This window comes from Pseudophryne corroboree, chromosome 5, assembly GCF_028390025.1.
Source record: "Pseudophryne corroboree isolate aPseCor3 chromosome 5, aPseCor3.hap2, whole genome shotgun sequence".
Classification (NCBI taxonomy): Eukaryota; Metazoa; Chordata; class Amphibia; order Anura; family Myobatrachidae; genus Pseudophryne; species Pseudophryne corroboree.
The window spans coordinates 589,286,718-589,305,289 of NC_086448.1; the positions used below are offsets into that span (position 1 = coordinate 589,286,718).

At 43.0% G+C, this 18,572-nt stretch overlaps 1 protein-coding gene across 3 annotated transcripts in view; it reads left to right on the forward strand.

Annotated features, from left to right (window-relative positions):
* RTTN (rotatin) overlaps window positions 1-18,572 on the forward strand; it is a 660,131-nt gene that overhangs the window by 163,695 nt on the left and 477,864 nt on the right. For all 3 annotated transcript variants that reach the window (XM_063923387.1, XM_063923386.1, XM_063923388.1), the window contains exons 7-9: window positions 960-1,074; window positions 13,597-13,747; window positions 14,057-14,216. In XM_063923387.1, coding sequence (XP_063779457.1) covers window positions 960-1,074; window positions 13,597-13,747; window positions 14,057-14,216 — 426 coding nt within the window. The remainder of the gene's footprint in view (window positions 1-959; window positions 1,075-13,596; window positions 13,748-14,056; window positions 14,217-18,572) is intronic.

Consider the following 18,572-nt stretch of genomic DNA (forward strand, 5'->3'; position numbering starts at 1 on the left):
GGTAGGCGGTCTGGCAATGCCCTTTCTGTTTAGACCACACCCCCTATTTTATCCGAGCCGGTGTCGCTCTCCACGGCCCTTGTCATGGTAATGGGTCCCTGTCTTGCCAGCATGAATGAATCAGAGATTGTAAAGCTCATTGGTGTTTTCATGCATGACAATGTCTCAGGGGTGTTGAACATGGTCCACAGAATGGCTAATGGCTGTAAGTTATTTACGTGGTATAAACAACTTCCAGCAATTAGCATTTCTGTGTTTTGAAAGAGACCGCTGGAGACCGTGCTGACAGAACACACAGCATCGTTACCTTATTACTGAGGGGTGACCACAGTCTGCAACACACTGACCCTCATGACCGTAAAAGCCAATAAGTTATCATTACTGTAGGCTAAAAACCGCCTGCTAATTAACTTCATACTAGAGGATTTGAAACATGTGAACTGTTTGGATTGGATGGAGATACCACTCTTCTCAGCATGTTCTTGGGCTGGCACTAGCAGTGGCTGAGGCATATGATTATCCTTTGGACTTTCAGCTATGTAACAGAAGAACAAAACTAGTGTATTTATGGTGAATGGACCAGCATCCCTGGACCCTAAGTCAGATGCATGAGTTGGCTACTCCATGGTAGTTCAACACTTGAACCAAATGCCTCAATATCCTTAAAATCTGGAGTCTTCTAAAACTTGAGGACTAGAGCTGGGAAACACTATCATATATTGATTTTGACAGCTGTCGTCAATGTAAGCGGACAATATTGTTTGTTGTGTATATGACACATCATTTTTAACAGTACAATACATTCTCAGACAAATACATAGGCATTGAGTTTGTATTCCTATATGCTCTTAACATTAATTGTTGATTGTTTTGTTTGTGTGTGTTTTCTTCACTTTATATAGTTTTGAAGGTTGTCATTCTGTTTGTATTGGACCTTGCTAATTTATTACTAATTTTAGCTCACTGAAAAGCAAAAACCACAGCTTAATCTGGAGAAGTTGCCAGCTACTACAGGATGTTGTTATGGAAGATTTTCCGGCTGAAATCTTTCTTCAAAGACCAAAGATTGTGAAGGTTAGCCAACTTTTTTTTCTGTTTATATGTACTAAAAAAAGCATGTTATATTGGTGTTCTAGCAGGTAGCTGTGTAAGAATATTCCTTATAAAGAATAAGTCACTTCTGAGTTTGTGGCCTATATAAAGCCTCCGTTATAACTAATATGAATGACTTGTAATAGCCATGTAATAAGCTATATAGCTGAACATATAGGGGCATATCAAATGAAGCACAAGATTTCGGGTGCAAAAATTAACTTGGCTATTGCACCTATTTTTCAATTACTGTGGTTATGCATGCTCCCAATTCTCACGCTATCCAGTTGAAAAAACTCTGGCACAGTCATTTTTTTGGCAAAAATGTGTGGAAAATTATAAAAAAACAAGTGTGGAAGTCAGCTTGACTACTGTCCCAAAGAAAAATATCTTGAGCTTTAAAAATGTTTAATGTCTAATTTTGTGCATTTAAAAAAAAAAAAAAAAAAAAAAAATTAAATAGTTTACTTAAATTTGAGGTGTATAACAAAATGAAAGGGTTGATTCTGGTGTAATTTGAAACCACCTCATTTATTTTTTTAAATTAACACCTGTAACTCCCATCTGCAATGTTTACTTAACTGACCATTTTATTCCCTACAGAACAATCAGAAATTGTCTTTTTTTTTTTCTTATTACTTAACAAAATGTAAAAAGTATATTTTTTAAATTTTTATATTTATTTGAAAATTAAATATTTTTTAAAAAACAAAACAAAATAATATACATTTTTTTATATATATATGTATATATATATATATATATATATACATACATACAGGTTGAGTATCCCTTATCCAAAATGCTTGGGACCAGAAGCATTTTGGATATCGAATTTTTACGTATTTTGGAATAATTGCATACCATAATGAGATATCATGGTGATGGGACCTAAGTCTAAGCACAGAATGCATTTATGTTTTATATACACCTTATACACACAGCCTGAAGGTAATTTTAGCCAATATTTTTAATAACTTTGTGTATTAAACAAAGTTTGTATACATTCACACAATTCATTTATGTTTCATATATACCTTATACATACAGCCTGAAGGTCATTTAATACAATATTTTTAATAACTTGTTGTATTAAACAAAGTTTGTGTACATTGAGCCATCAGAAAACAAAAGTTTCACCATCTCACTCTCACTCAAAAAATTCCGTATTTCGGAATATTTGGATATGGGATACTCAATCTGTGTGTGTGTGTGTGTGTATATAGATATATATATGTGTGTGTGTATATGTATATATATATATATATATATATATATATATATATGTATTAATGAAAATCCATGTTTTATTTAACAACCTCCCCCCGTTAAAACACGCAAGTTTAAACACAACATTTTGTGCATGAAACAAAGTTTGTGTATCTACACAAAATTAATTTATGTTTCATATACACCTTATGCACATAGCCTTTAGGTAATTTTTATACAATAGGTGTTGTTTTTTTGTGTGTGTGTTTTTTTTTTTTTCAATTTTGTGCATGAAACAAAGTTTGTGTACATTGAACTATCAGAAAGCAAAGCTCAGTCTCGCTCAACCTATAACATAATTGGGTACTGCATGTTTGTGTCACAACGTTTGCTTGATTCAGAGATGTATGCAATGTCGATATTTACAGAGGTGAGAGATGTCTGCATGCTCTACAGTCATACTGCACACACCAAGATACCTTAGCATGTTGCTCACATTGAGGATTTCTTCACAAAGTTATTGGCAGTCAAGGATCGCTTGGGGGAGGCCAGGGGCGGATTGGGAACAAAAAGCGGCCCTGGAAAAATTTGTACTAGTGGCCCCACTTGGGCAGCACCAGAGGTGTAAGGTCTAGCCATGGGCCATGGCAGCAGCACCCTCCCCCCAAGACTTTCCAGATAGTGGGGATGTCCAGCATCAAGGGGGGAGTTAAAAGGAAATAAAATTAAATGTTATGAGCACATTATATGATACACCTTTAGAATTTAGGAAACTATATAATTCTTTAGAAATATATATTTTCTTGCTTATTACACCAACCGTATTCCAATCACTATTCACTCATACTTATATGTTAGCCAAGCAGGCAGACAGAGCATACACTAGATCATCTGCAATCACAGGCTAAGTGGCAAAATCATTTTCATATATGCAAATTGTTTGGCATCTTATTCATTATGTCTATAAATAGGACCATATGTCCTCAAACAAAAAAGGCCCCACGGGTGCGCCGGCCCACCGGGAATCTTCCCTGTAGACCCTATGGCCAATCCGCCTCTGGGGGAGGTAATGGGGAAATGGTGGCAACAACACAAAGCATGATGCAACCATTTTCTGGCATCTCTCTGCCTACATCTGCAATCCCAGAAAACATGTCACCAGCGTCTCAGATGCCGTGGCCATTCTGAGCGATGAATGGGTTACTCAGATGGTTGATTATTGAGGGATCTGCGACCACTGCTGCGTGTTTGTATGCAGTTGCTTGAATTTGCTCAGTCGCCGTGGGCGTCTCAATACATTTCCGGGCATCTACAGCATTACCATAGTCCTCTATTGTCAATCTGAGGGATACAATTACTCTGGGTATGTATCTGACTTATCGGAGTCTGGCACTAAACAGTCAGCTGACCCCTCCCCTATATAACCCCTCCTACCTTCCTCAGTCTGGTTTTAGTGCCTTTGGTAGAAAGACTCGCTGTAACAGCTTAGCTTTTAGTTAGTTTTTTTTTTTTTAAATTCCAACATTCTGGGGAGCAGGAAAGATGTAAGAAAGTAAGATGTTTGTCTGTAAGCACTTACTTTAAGATGCACTTGGTTAATCATAGCAGCCGACAGATTTACTGGCTAACAAATGTTACAGAGCTCATTGATCCACAGCAGTTTTAAGGGATGCAAATTCCAGGTACTGTTTTAGCCCCAACCCAAACAAGGAGGTCTTAGAACTGGGCGATTTTGGTGCCATTTTTTGCTCCGTCCCTTTTTTTAAAACAAACGTTGACATTTTTTTTTATTTTAGCTCTGCACACTTCTAGGTTAGCTCCATCTACTTTTAGGGACAATTTTCAGCACTTTTTTTTAGCCCCGCCCACAACGCTTTGCAGCTGGGCGATCTGTTCAGACTGTAACTGTTGTTGGTGGACTGCTTGTTGGACGGAAAAGCAGATTTACCATTTGTTTCAAAGCTTGCACAAATTATTTTTCTGTATAACAACTATTCTCTCTGCACTACTGCCTGCTAGGGATTTAGGCAGTTATTTGTCCATACAGTAGTATGCATTTGTTTGTATTTTAGATACACTGAATTATAGTCTGAACCATTTCCTTTTGGTTCTAGGCAGTTTGTGTGTTTCTGTATCACAGTGATATTGTGCATTATGTTGGAAAAAACAGACAAAAATCCGAAAGGCAAGTCGACTATAAATTTTACTTGTGTTAATTGCAATAAAAAAAAAAATCTAAGGGTCATACGGAGCTGGGCTCGCTATGTCCTGCCTGTTGCCACACAGCCTGGGTGTTCTAAGGAACAGTTTGGTTTGCCTGATTGGGTCAGGGCCTTGATAGAAGACATTGGGCTAGATGCATCATCGCTAGGAAAGTGATAAAATGGAGAGTGAAAAAGTACCAGCCAATCAGGTCCTAACTGCCATGTCACAGGCTGTGTTTGAAAAATGGTAGTTAGGAGCTGATTGGCTGGTACTTTTTCACTCTCCATTTTATCACTTTCCAAGTAATGATGCATCTGGCCCATTGCTGTGTTAAAGCAGTCTCAGACTAGTGTTACACCATCAGCTCAGTCACAGACCATAACTGATTCATCCATAGAGCCCCCGTTGGGCCTTTAATACAGGCATTGTGCATCTCCGTAATGGCCACATCTTTTAATAGCATGGTGGCATCTGTTGGGGCCTCTGCCACTAAAAAACAGCCTATTAATTCCTCTTGATTTCCCTAGTGTTGATTCAGAATTTGCTGCTTCATCCCAGGGAGAGGGGGGAAATAGAACCTGAATGGGAAGATACTTCTGATTAAGAGGGGGATTACCTACCCAGTTCAGGTATAGAGCTGTTTATTGATGCAGTCTGCCAAACATTACAGTTACAGTATGATAATACTCCAGTAAAGCTTTATTTTTTAAGAGTAAGAAGAAACAGATATCTGTTTTTTTCCAGATGTTTCCCATTTTAGAGAGGTTCTGATAGAGGCCTGGCTGAAACCTTGCACTAAATTTCAGGTGCCAGGAGATTCAAGGACCTTTATCCCTTTAAAGAAGATGACACTAAGACTTGAGAGATTCCACCCAAGGTTGATGCTCCTATAACTAGATTGTCTAGGGCTACAGTTATTCGTACAGTGCAATCTGTTTATCTTAAAGGTCCAGGTGATAGAAAGTGTGAATCTGTTCTTAAATCTATATTTTCTCTGTCTGGGATCTCCTTGTGACTATTTTGGCTAGTGCCTGGGTGTTTGAATCCTGGATTGCTCAGCTGGTTGAAGGAGTTCAGACAGTGGACTCTTCTGTAGCTAACTCCTCAGCTTGGCATATTACTGAGGCTTTGGCTTATGTGGATGACGCCTTATTAGATGCCATACAGTCCCAATTTCAGCCTTGGTGGTTTCTGTCAGGAGGTCTTCATGGCTCTGATCATGGAATGCAGATGCTGAGTCTAAACATACTTTAGAGGCAGTGCATTTTAAAGGAGAGTTCTTGTTTGGTTCATAACCCACAAATATTATTTCCCAGGCTATGGGAGGTAAGAGCCCTTACCTGCCAGTCTCAGTCCTCAAAAATAAGTTTCCCTGGTTTAGGACTGTTTGGCCACAAAAGAGAGCTAGGTTCCAGACTTAAGGGGTACACCAAGAGTTTCCCATAGAGCACCCTGGTACCACACGTTCTGCAGTCAACACGCCAGATAAGTAATCTGTGTGACGTGTTGAGGGCTCCAGTCCACATGCACATTATAGGGGCCCATTTACTCAAGTTTCAAGATATTCAGATTCAATCCAACACAGACCATTGGGTGAGCGGAATTATTTCTAGAGGTTACATTCTAGATTTTGAAAGTCCAGTTCCAGACAATTTTTTTGTCCCTTCTCTCCCTCAGGATCAGGACAAGAGCATTGAGTGGGGTAAGTGTTCCTGTTCTGGAACATCAACAAGGCCAAGTCTTTTCTGAGTGGAGAAACCGGATGGACCATTCCATCTAATTCTCAATTTAAAGTGGTTAAATCCGTTCCTTCATTTGGGAAAATTCAAGATGGAGTTAATACGATCTGTGATTAACCCCATGGAAGAAGGAGAATATTTGGCTTCCATAGATATCAAGAATGCCTATCTCTATATTCCCATGTGGAGAGGACATCACCATTTACATAAATTTGCAGTTGGGAACTGGCACTTCCAATTCCAGGCTTTACCTTTCTGTCTGTCAACCATGCCCAAAGTTTTTACAAAGGTCATGGCCCATATGATCAATCTCTTATCTGGACGATCTGCTGATCAAGGCTCAGTCAATAAGCTTGTTGCAGCAACATCTTCCATTTTGTTTAGACACATTCCAAAACTTAGGGTGGATGGTATATTTTTCCAAATCCCTATTAAATCCTTTACACAGGATGCAGTTTCTGGGTCTCTTTTTCGACATGCAGTGTCGCAGAGTTTTACTTCCACAGGCCGATAGCACTGACGTCTGTGGTCATGAAAACGTTCGAGAGTCTGGTTTTGAATCATCTGAAAACTGTGACTGGCCCCCAACTGGACCCCCTGCAGTTTGCCTATCGCTCGAATCGGTGTGTCGAGGATGCAGTCAACCTGGGCCTGCACTACATTCTACAGCACCTAGACATTCCCGGTACCTACGCGAGGGTCCTGTTTGTCTATTTCAGCTCGGCCTTCAATACAATCGTCCCCAGCATCCTCCACCTCAAATTACTTCGCCTAGGAGTCCCAGAAGCTACCTGTTCCTGGATAATAGACTTCCTGACAGATAGGACACAGGTGGTGAAAGCGGGGGAATTCACCTCTCAAGCGCGGTCCATTAGTACAGGGGCCCCTCAGGGCTGTGTCGTCCTCACCCCTGCTCTTCTCCCTGTACACAAATGACTGTACCTCAGAGGCGCAATCAGTAAGGATCATCAAATTCGCCGATGACACCACCGTCATCGGCCTCATCAAGGATGGGGACGAATCGGCCTATAGACGGGAAGTAGACCGGCTGGCCCAGTGGTGCATCCACAACAACCTTGACCTCAACCCCCTCAAAACTGTCGAGATGATAGTGGACTTCAGGAAGAAGTCATCTAGTGCACCTCCGCTAACGATTGCTGGCAGTGTGGTATCGCTAGTGGACTCCTTCAAGTTTCTAGGGACCACAATCTCCAGGGACCTTAAATGGGGGTCCAACGCTGACGCCACTGTTGGGAAAGCGCAGCAGAGGTTGTTCTTCCTCAGGCAACTAAGGAAGTTCAACATCCCACAGAAGCTCCTGCTCCTCTTCTACTCCGCGATTGTGGAGTCGGTACTGTGCTCCTCGATACTCGTATGGTACAGCTCCGCCAGCGCGAGGGACAGATGCAGGCTCCAAAAGGTGGTCAGAACCGCAGAGAAGATCATCGGGGCCGACCTTCCCTCAGTCCAGGACCTGTACTTGTCCAGAGCTAAAAAGCGGGCAATGAAGATAGTAAAAGACCAGCTACACCCCAGCCACAGCATGTTTAACTTGCTTCCTTCAGGCAGGCGTTACAGGGCTGTCCCCGCCAGATCCACCAGAAGCCTCAAAAGTTTCTTTCGCCAAGCTGTCCGCCTGCTGAACTCCTGAACATTGACTGACTAGATGTACATGTAACTAACTTGTGTCCCTACGGTATACCTATCTGTGTAACTTTACTTGCCCCCCTCCCCCCCCCCCCCCCCCCCCACACACACACACACACCTGCTTACCTGTTACCTACTTGGCTGTTGTATAGCAAACCGAAGACAAATTCCTAGTATACATAAGTATACCTGGCCAATAAAGCAGATTCTGATTCTGATTCTGAAAAGGTTCAGGAGATCCAGTCTGGAGTAAGATCCCTTTTGTTACTTTCTCAGATCTCAATTCTCAGGGCCATGCAGCTGCTGGCAAAGATCGTGGCATCTTTCGAAGCAGTCCCGTTTGCCAGATGTCATGCCAGGCCACTACAGAACCAGTTGCTCCATTGCTGGTCGAAGTCAGATATTTGACTAGACAGGCATATGTTCAGACTATCGCGCAAACTGCTTTGGTGGTTAGAGAATACAAATTTAACAAGTGGTTCTCTGATGACAATCTGGAATTGGGTAATTTTTAGCACAGATGCTAGTCTTACATGCTGGGGGAAGGTGGTACAAAACATACTTTTGCAAAGGCAAAGATGAATTCAGGAAGCCACATTTCTAAACATCATTTTGTAATTGGGGGTAATTTGTTTGGCATTTATAAAAGTCCAGTCCTGCAGAACTTACCTGTGTGGATTCAGAAGGACAATGTCACAAGGTGGCACCTAGGAGCTGGCGGATAATGCAGGAGTTTTTCCCATCGTCAGGTGGTCAGAGATTTGGATTCTAGTAATCTCAGCAATTTACATTCCAGGGGTGGACAATTGGGAGGCGGATTTTGAAGTCACCACACGATACATCCCACCGGAGAATGGGAATTACACCACGAGGTGTTTCTGAAGATTGTATCTAGATGGGGGTTACCAGACATCTACCTCATGGCCTCACAGCTGAACAAGAAGCTTCTGGTAATGGCTTGGTCAAAGGATCCAAAGGCATTTCTAGTGGATGCTATGACAGACCCCTGGACATTCCAGCTGGGATACATCTTTCCAAATCTGCCCATGCTTCCTAGGGTTACTCAGCATATTCACCGGAAAGCTCGGCCAGTCATTTTCATAGTACCATACTAGTCACGCCATCAATGGGTCACCATACTTCAGGACATGGTGGCCGAGGACCCAATCAGTCTCTCATTACACCCAGATCTTCATCAAGGGCCATGTCTTCACACCGATATGAATCGGTTGACTTTGATGGCTTGGTTCTTGTAGCCAAAATTCTGAGAGCTAAAGGGGTTTCCTGTAAGGTAGTGTAAACCATGATTCAGGCCAGAAAACCAGTTTCCTCAAGGATTTATCACCATGTATTTAAAAAATATATTTCCTGTTGTGAGTGCAATAAATGGCAATGAGAGTTTTTTCGTGTCTCTTGAATGTCGTCTTTTCTCCAGGAAGGTTTGTCTAAGGGCCTTCGCTTGTCATCTCTTTTTTTTTTTTTTTTACTGTTTGTTTTAATTGAAGCAATATATGTGATACATACATTCATAGTCAGAGTCTATATAACAAATGTCACACAAAAAGATAGGATAAAACGACATACAGGAATACCATCGAGTCATTCACATAAAGACAATTTCTATTGCAATAACATAATGATACCAAACAATGAATTAGTCTTGCATGGATATCTCGAGAGTCATTGATCTATCTTCCATCAAATTGTAGACCCGAACATGTATAAATCAGAATGACACATGGAAAAGAAAATTTTTAAAATAACATAAAAAACAAAACAAAAACAATGTCCGCGCCGGTCCCCCACCACCCGCGCCACCGCACCCACGGCTCAGTGATAACAGATCAAAACTCTACAGCACAATCGGTGGATCCCCTGCAAGCATCCTAGTCGTATACCATTCCGTATTATACAATTTATGTTATGAATCTGTAGTCTGACGGCAGCAGATAGGGTCATAACATAACATTCCCATACCTCAAAAAATCTTTGTACCTTATTATCCTTCTCCATTATTACTCCTATCCACTCTATTCTAAATAAGTAAAACAATTTGGCTTTAAATAATGATAGCGGAGGTGGTTCCCTGGTGATCCACATCTACAGAATAGCCTTCCTAGCTGCAATACTGACTGCAAGCAGCAGTTGTTTACTACCTTTGGAGAGACGTTGTTCAGGTGAAAAAATACCAAACAGCGCCCATTCCGGAGATAACCCCAAATACTTCACTTATCTCAATACAGAACTTCCTGATCATAGGGCAGCACCACAGACAATGAGAAAGAACTGCTTGAGGAGTACCACATTTCCAACAGGTATGCATATCTGCAAGTCCCTTCAAATATCTTCTATGAGACGACAAGTATGTCCTATGTAGAATATTTAAAGACATTTCTTTGTATCTAGAAGAAGGACATAGTTTACTCGCAGCCACATGGGCCGCCAATAAATCCTCTATTTGTATCTCCTGGAGGCAGGCTTTCCAAGCCATTAAGCCTTCCTGTCCCGAAAATGACCATACGCCATCGAAATTGCCTTGCGAATTCTAGGAGTTTGCTGCAGCATCTTATCTACCAGATTGTCCCAATCTGCTGGGGAAAAATACCGGATAGTGGAGAGAACATAATGATGAGCTAAAAGAAAGGCCACAGGATAGGCTAACAAAATCAGATGCCTACTGGTGGCCTCCTGGAATGTGAGCGGCCTCCTCCCCCGTACATCCACCAAATGACCAATATTAGAAACACCTCCCAGATGCGTATATGGGTGATGTGCTCACCACAACCCCCCCCCCTCCCCCCCGCCGGAAATCAGTATTGGCTATAAAAGGAAGAGCTAATGATTTATTGGCATTCACATTACATTTATGCCGCATTTCCATCCACAATTTTTGGTATTCCACAATAAAGGATTTGTTTTCAACTCCTCGGTCTCCTCCCGAGTATGCAGATGCAGAAAGTTAACCATATCCCCTCCCCCCCTTGTAAGAATTCCCTATCTAAATCCGTATTCGTATAATAATTACCATTGTGCAACCAGTCATGTAGATAGCGCTATTGGGCAGCCTGGAAGTACCAAAGGACATAAGGAAAATTAATTCCCCCATTCCCAAAAGCCTGCTGCAGTTTAATCAAACCTATACGTGGCCTCCTGCCTTGCCAAATACATTTTCGAAAGATAAAGTTGTTGAATATCTTTTGGCAAAAGCATATGTGGCATGGCTTGGATAAAATACATCAGGTGAGGGAAAGAAATGATTTTAATCAAACTTGCCCTGCCCATATAGGATAAGGGTAAAGATTTCCAGGTGTTAAGTTCTGCCTCAATTTTTTGAATAACTGCGGTAAAATTCAGGGTATATAGATGCTCTGGTCGTCTCAATATTTGTATCCCCAGATAGGTAAGTTGATCTGAAGTCCATTGCAATGGCAAACCCTCTACTCCATCCCTCAAGAAAGTTCCACGCCCCAGTCTAAGTTCCACCGATTTTGACCAGTTGACATTGAAACCAGAGATAATTCCAAACACCTGCAATAAAGTAAATATATGAGTCAAGGAGGTCGCCGGGTTTGATACATAGATTATGCTTGTCATCTCTTAAGGAACAGTTATTGTCCTTATACTGTATATCCTTTTTCAAAGGAGGTTGGCTTACATTCCGGAGGTTCATACTTTCCTCCAGGGTGTTTTACATATTCAACCTCCTTATGTTCCTCCAGTTCTAATGTGGGACTTAAATTTTGTCTTTAAGGCTCTACGTTACCTTCTGTTGAAGGTTATTTTTTTCTTTTGGCGGTTTCCTCAGCCAGAAGAGTCTCAGAGCTGACGGCTCTTTCTTGTAAACCTCCACTGATTTTGTTTCCATTCGGGTAGAGTAGTTTTGCACACAAAACCATCTTTTCTTACGAAATAAGTGTCCAAATTTCACCAGGACATTGTCCTTCCAGCATTTAAGCAGGCTTTAATGTATCTTAAGATGGTTCACCTTCTTCTCTTTTAGATGTTGTCCATGGTTTACATATTTATTTGGGGAACGCACAGCATCTTTTCAACGTACAGATTCCTTGTTGGTAGGTGCACCAAAACGTGGATTGCTATCCTATAAGGCATTTATTGCTAGATGGGTCACTTCACCCATTTGTCAGGCTTATCTGTCATCAAATGGGAAGGTAACTGATTCCATTCAAGCTCACTCGACTCATGCTGTTGGGGCTTCCTGGGCTGTGCGACATGGTGCATCTGTGTATCAGTTGTGGAGGGCAGCTACCTGGTCATCTGTACACACTTTTACAAAATGTTATTGCTTCCATACTTTTGGTGCAAGTGACGCCAGTGTTGGGCATTAGATTTTGCAAGCTTTTTTTTCTGATATTATCTTACCTGATTAGCTTGCTTTGGGAGATCCCAGAGTAATGGCGTCCCCCAGATTGACGATAGAGTAAATTGGATTTTTACTTACCATAAAATCCCTTCCTCAAAGTCCATCTGGGCAACACTTAGCTCCCATCCTGTTTGTCTGGTTTGTACCAGTTTCTTTGCACGTTATGATTGTGGATTGTGAGTTTTAGTATTTTTCTTTCTTCCTCCAGCGGACTTGCTAAACGTAGACTGAGGAAGGTAGGAGGGGATATGTAGTTGAGTGAGTCAGCTGATTGTTTAGTGCCAGACTCCGATAGGTCAAAAACATAACCGAGAGTAATGGCCTACGCCAGATGGGCTTCGAGGAAGGGATTTTACCTTTTACTATGGGGGTCATTCCGAGTTGATCGCTCGCTAGCTACTTTTTGCAGCCATGCAAATGCATAGTTGCCGCCCACGGGGGAGTGTATTTTCTCTTTGCAAGTGTGCGATCGCATGTGCAGCCGAGCGGTACGAGAACATTTTGCAGTTTCAGAGTAGGTCTGAACTAACTCAGCCCTTGCGATCACTTCATCCTTTCCGGGCCCGGAATTGACGTCAGACACTCGCCCTGCAAACGCCTGGACACGCCTGCATTTTCCCTACCACTCCCAGAAAACGGTCAGTTGACACCCATAAACAACCTCTTCTTGTCAACCTCCTTGTGATCAGGTGTGCGAATGGATTAGTCGCTAGAAGCATAGCACAGCAATGATGCTGTTTGTACCCGTACGACACACGTGCACATTGCGGTGCATATGCATGCGCAGTAGTAACCTGATCACTGCGTTGCGAAAAACAGCAGCGAGCGATCAACTCGGAATGAGGGCCAATGTCCAAAATATGCTGACACTCTCTGTAAATAAACCGCTACCCCGAGTGCCAGGTAAGACTTCAAATGCACATACTGTACTGAAAATATTTTCACAGTTGTATTTGGATCAATGTTTCAAAGCAGCCAAAAAAGCATCTGCATTGAAATGTTGGTTTGAATGCAGCATTTGCTGGGTCTCCTTTGTCCCTTCCCCTAAACAGTCCCATTCCCCTCCATCTGTATTACTTACCTTACCACATTTCCAGTGCAATTTCCTCAAGCCCTTACTCCTCTATGCTGGTTTGTCTGAGCTGTCCAGTTGCTGCAGTTGGAGCTGTTAGCGGAAGGTTCAGACTCTGCTTCCGCTCTGCATGACATACTATAGCTGAAATAACTAAGGGCATTGTGTAATAAATATTGGTCTATTTTATGAAATTGGTTTATGAAACAATTGTATTTAATAATGTATATAATATTTATAATTGCCTTAGAGCCTTCTGTCTCTGCTTGGTCTTGCATCTGAAAAAGATGGGCAACGGTATTTGGCTTTCCAATCTGCCTCGTGTCTGTACCACTTATGTACGCAGTTAAGAAGCAGTCTAAACTTTCACAGAGACCCTGGGTTTTTGAGTACAAAACAAGGTAAGAATAATAATTTCAAGAAATTGTAAATTATATAAGTTCTTTTAAATTTAAGTTTTATTTAATTTGTTTCAAAAGTAATTTTTTTAATTATGGGATTGTGATTGGGCTTTACTTGTTTTGTGTCGGCAGTAAGACCTGATGATGTGCTGCGGTGAACTGTAATTGTATTGTTGGAGTTCTGTAACCTAGTGTCACCAATAATAATTAGTCATTTTAATGTAAAGACATTAATTTGTTACATTACTTATGTTTGCATTTTTAAACCAAAAGTGCCCATATATTTTTCTTTCCTTGAACATTTTGCAGAAGCTATTTCCCAGAACTCTTCTGTATCCTACTACACTCCAGCAACTCGTAATTCCCAAAATCCTTCTCCTGAAATTGAGCATCTGCGGCCTTCAGTGGTGGGGCGTACTAGCCAACGACTTAGTGGGGATGGTCAAGATTTGGATGCTACACCCTCTAGGTTAGTTGTTATTAACCTATAAGGTTTGTCTTCATATTCATTGAGAATGCGAGGTAAGACTATACAGTACATTTATATATGTAATCAAAATCATGGTATTGTTTGCTGTTTTAATAACATAAATGTTATTTGTACACTGTTCCCTGAGTGCAGTCAAGAGTTACAAAAAGTACATTTGGTGCTTGCTGGAAATGATAGGACCTGATTCAGATGTGGTTGGAGGAGCTATTGTGATTCCTCTTGATGCATTACCACATTAGAGCTATCGCTGCTGCTTCCATTTAAGCCTGCATGCATTACTGATCCAAGCTAAGTCCTAGGACGCAGCATCAGATTAACTGCGACCCATGCAGGTTGGAGCTCCTCGGACAGAGATCCTCCCCAAGAGTGTTTTAAGAAATGGCATTTTGAGAAACTGAGACAGTTGACACCCCCTCCCCACTCATAAAGGGCATCAGACCGTCAGACATTAACAGTCTGATGCCGTAGTGTGACCGACATTGCAGACCTGTAGCACACATGCACAGTGTGGGTCCCGCACATGCGCAAAATGCTGCATACCGGTACTTTGCGGCATGCACTGCTGAAGCGTTGCGACCTAAATCAGGCCCGATGTATGGCAGCCATTAAATATCAGGATACCCTGCTCTGCTTTGTGGTTGAAAATGGATTTCATTCTTTTGTGCTTTAACAGGGTATTTATTTACTTTATTATGAAATGATTTTTACTTAAGGTATATACACACTGGCCAATATATCAGCTATTCAATTGAGTGGCCAATACATCGCTGGTCTGTTGGCTAGTGTGTACGAGCAGAAAGTCTGTAAACAAAGTCGTTCGCCGACATATCGGTGACGGCTCTGCAGCACAGCCGATGGCCTGCCACCCATACACTCGCTGCACAAGCCAGTGGTGATTGACAGGTCTACTGTGTGGACGAATGTAAATGCCTGCCCAGTTCGTGACGTCGGTCACAACGGATCGGGCAAGTGTGTACAATACACTGCCTGATCCATCTGTAGATATATCTGCAGATCAATTGATCTTCAGATATATCTATAACAGTGTACCCATCATTAGAGTAGGAACCACAACAAAAAGAAGTAAAAACAACCCTAGAAAAATAGATGCTTCTGATATGGAGCAGACTTTCATCGCAGAGATGGTGCATCATCTTTCTTAGCAAAGCATGCAACATTTTATAAAGTAATATCATGTCAAGTTGTTTTATCCTACATTTTTAATACTTTTTTTTTATTTCTTTTTTACAATATATGTTTATTGTTTTGTAATAACAACAAAGAAATACAGGTAATATAACAAAAACTTTTGTCAACTGAAAACATCCGCTGAGCAGATCCACCGAAACATATGTGGAAGTCAGTTCAGGAAACACAACAAAATACCAGTGGAATCATAGCCAATACCATAATCTGTAGACAAAGACAGCAACAGACAATGCAAGGAGGGACACAAATAAGATTTAAAACACACATAAAACAGAGGGGGAGGGGAGAGTGGGAGGGCACAGGGAAGGGATCAGGGCAATGTTCAACCTAAAAAGCCAGTACGGATGGTGCAGTACGGATGGTGTAATGCAAGGGTGGCCAGACTTTTGGAGTCGGTGATCTACTTTGAAAGCTGAAAGCTTTTGTGATCTACGTAGGTGGGATAATAGCGCACGCGCAAAATAAGGGGCGTGGTATAACAAAAAAAGGGACGTAGCCTTGATGCACAGAGTGAAATGACTGTCTCGCACAAAATAACACATTGACCCCACAGGTAAAAACCTCAAACACATATGGCCCCACAGTGCCAGATACACATATGCCCCACAATGCAGATATGCCGCCACAGTGCCAGTTATGCCCCCACAGTGCCACATATGCCCCCACAGTGCCATGTGCCCACAGTGCTAGATATGCCCCCACAGTGCCACATATGACCCCACAGTGCCAGATACAGATATGCCCCCATAGTGCCAGATATGCCTCCACAGTGCCACGTATGACCCCCACAGTGCTAGATACAGATATGCCCCCACAGTGCCATGCCCCCACAGTGCCAGATATGCCCCCACAGTGCCACATATGACCCAACAGTGCCAGATACAGATATGCCCCCACAGTGCCAGATATGCCCCCACTGTGCCATGTGCCCACAGTGCCAGATATGCCCCCATAGTGTTGCTCACCGTTTTGCTGCTGTGTGGAGAGTGCAGCGCGTGCCTCTGCTGCCTGCCGCCCTGCCTCTCAGTCTGGTCTCCGGCGGTGACGGCAGCGTGTATATCTCAAATCAGGCGCCAGTCCGCGAGCTCTGATTGGCTAACGAACCGGCACCTGATTTGAGCTATACACTCCACCGTCACAGCCGGAGACCAGACTGAGAGGCAGGGCGGCGCAGGGCGGCAGGCAGGAGAGGCGCGCGCTGCGCTCTCCTAGCCTCGTGTGGATGGGCGCCGTCTCGCGATCGACTGGTCGACTGTATGGCCACCCCTGGTGTAATGGTTAGCATTACTGCATCACAGCACTGAGGTCATGGGTTCGACTCCCACCATGGCCTTAACTGTGCGGAGTTTGTATATTCTCTCCTTACTTGCGTTGGTTTCCTCCGGGTACTCCGGTTTCCTCCCACAATCCACAAATATACTGGTAGGTTAATTGGCTCCCAACAAAATTAACCCTAGCGTGAATGTGTCTGTGTGTACATGTGATAGGAAATATAGATTGTAAGCTCCACTGGGGCAGGGACTGATGTGAATGGGCAAATATTCTCTGTACAGCGCTGTGGAATATGTGTGCGCTATATAAATAACTGGTAATAAATATATAATAAAAAGCCTAGATCTCAAATTAGTGCAGTTTTGTAATTGTTGAAAGACTTAAACTCGATCCAAGGAAGCCAAGTTGTGCTAAAGTCATGGAATTTATCAACTCCGAGATGTAGGTCTTCCATGTCCATATAAAGATCGTTTCTAGCAAACCATTCCTTCAGAGACAGTGGAGCCACCAACTTTCAGTGAACTGGTGTAACTACTTTTGCCGCACTATTAAGGAATTTGAGCAGGGATTTTTTATGCAGTGGTAAATGCCCGGAGTACAGATTTAGAAGCCAAAAGGAAGGATCTGGGGGAACCTCACAGCCTAAGACTAATGCAGAGAGAGAAATAACTTTCTCCCAAAAGGGACGTAATGCACAACAGTCCCACCAGATATGTAAGGGCGAACCCACACCAGAATTGCAGCACCAACAGTAATCGGACATAGCAGGAAACATTTTAGCTAATATTTGCGGGCTCGGTACCTGCAAGAGATCACCTTATAGTGAGTCTCAACCAGGAGCGGTACTTGGCCCTGTGTCCGGGGTACTGCGGCCTGCGGACACAGTCACCCCACAGGTGCCCGCCACCTACCCGCACCCCGCATCCTGCTCCCTGGCTGCAGCAGACGCCGTGGGCTGTGTGGGCGGCCGCTGCAGCCGGCGCCACTGTCAGACGCTAGAGGTCATAATTGACCTCTAGTGCCTGTGCGGCGCTGCTATGGGAGAGACATCATAACGTCTCTCCCATAGAGAGAGGCGGGCGGCCAGACAGAGCAGCAGCGGTCAGGAGCAGGAGCAAGGCTGGTAAGTATTGTTTTTTGTTTATTTTTTTGTGTTTGTAAGTGGCTACTAGGGGGCACAGCAACAGGGGACACAGCTACTGGGGGCACAACTACTGGGCAAATATACAAGGGGCACAACTACTGGGGCAAATCTACAGGGGGCACAGCTACAGGGGCCACAACTACTGGGAGCATAACTACAGGGGGCATAACTGTGGCGACACCCCTCCCATATGAAGCCACGCCCCTATTACGTTTTGCCAGGGGGGACGCCAATGGAAACTTTCTTACTGGGCGCCACAAGGTGTAGAACCGGCCCTGGTCTCAACCACTGGATAACTAATGGAGCTGGCAAAAGAATTATCAAAAATCCGTTTTTTGTGGGTGAAGGAGACCCCAAGTCACGTTCCCAGTCGCCCAGGAACTTCTGGGGTTCAGAGTATGCATTCTCAATCAGCAGACTATAGCATGAAGAGAGTAAATGAGAAGGACGTGTAGGTATCAGGCACATATCTTCACAAATGGACAATGGTCTACTGCAGGCCAACCGTACATCTCTACTTTGTACAAAATGTTTCAGCTGAAGATATCGCCAAATCTCTGCTGCCGGCAGAGCCCTTTTGTCCTGAAGGGAACCAAAAGGTAACATCTTTCTAGACTTCACCACTAAAGGTACTGGCAGAGGAACCTGGAGGGAAGTTTGGTTTATCGAATAACAGAGTGAGCGGAGAGGAAGGGGCAGAGATCCAAGGA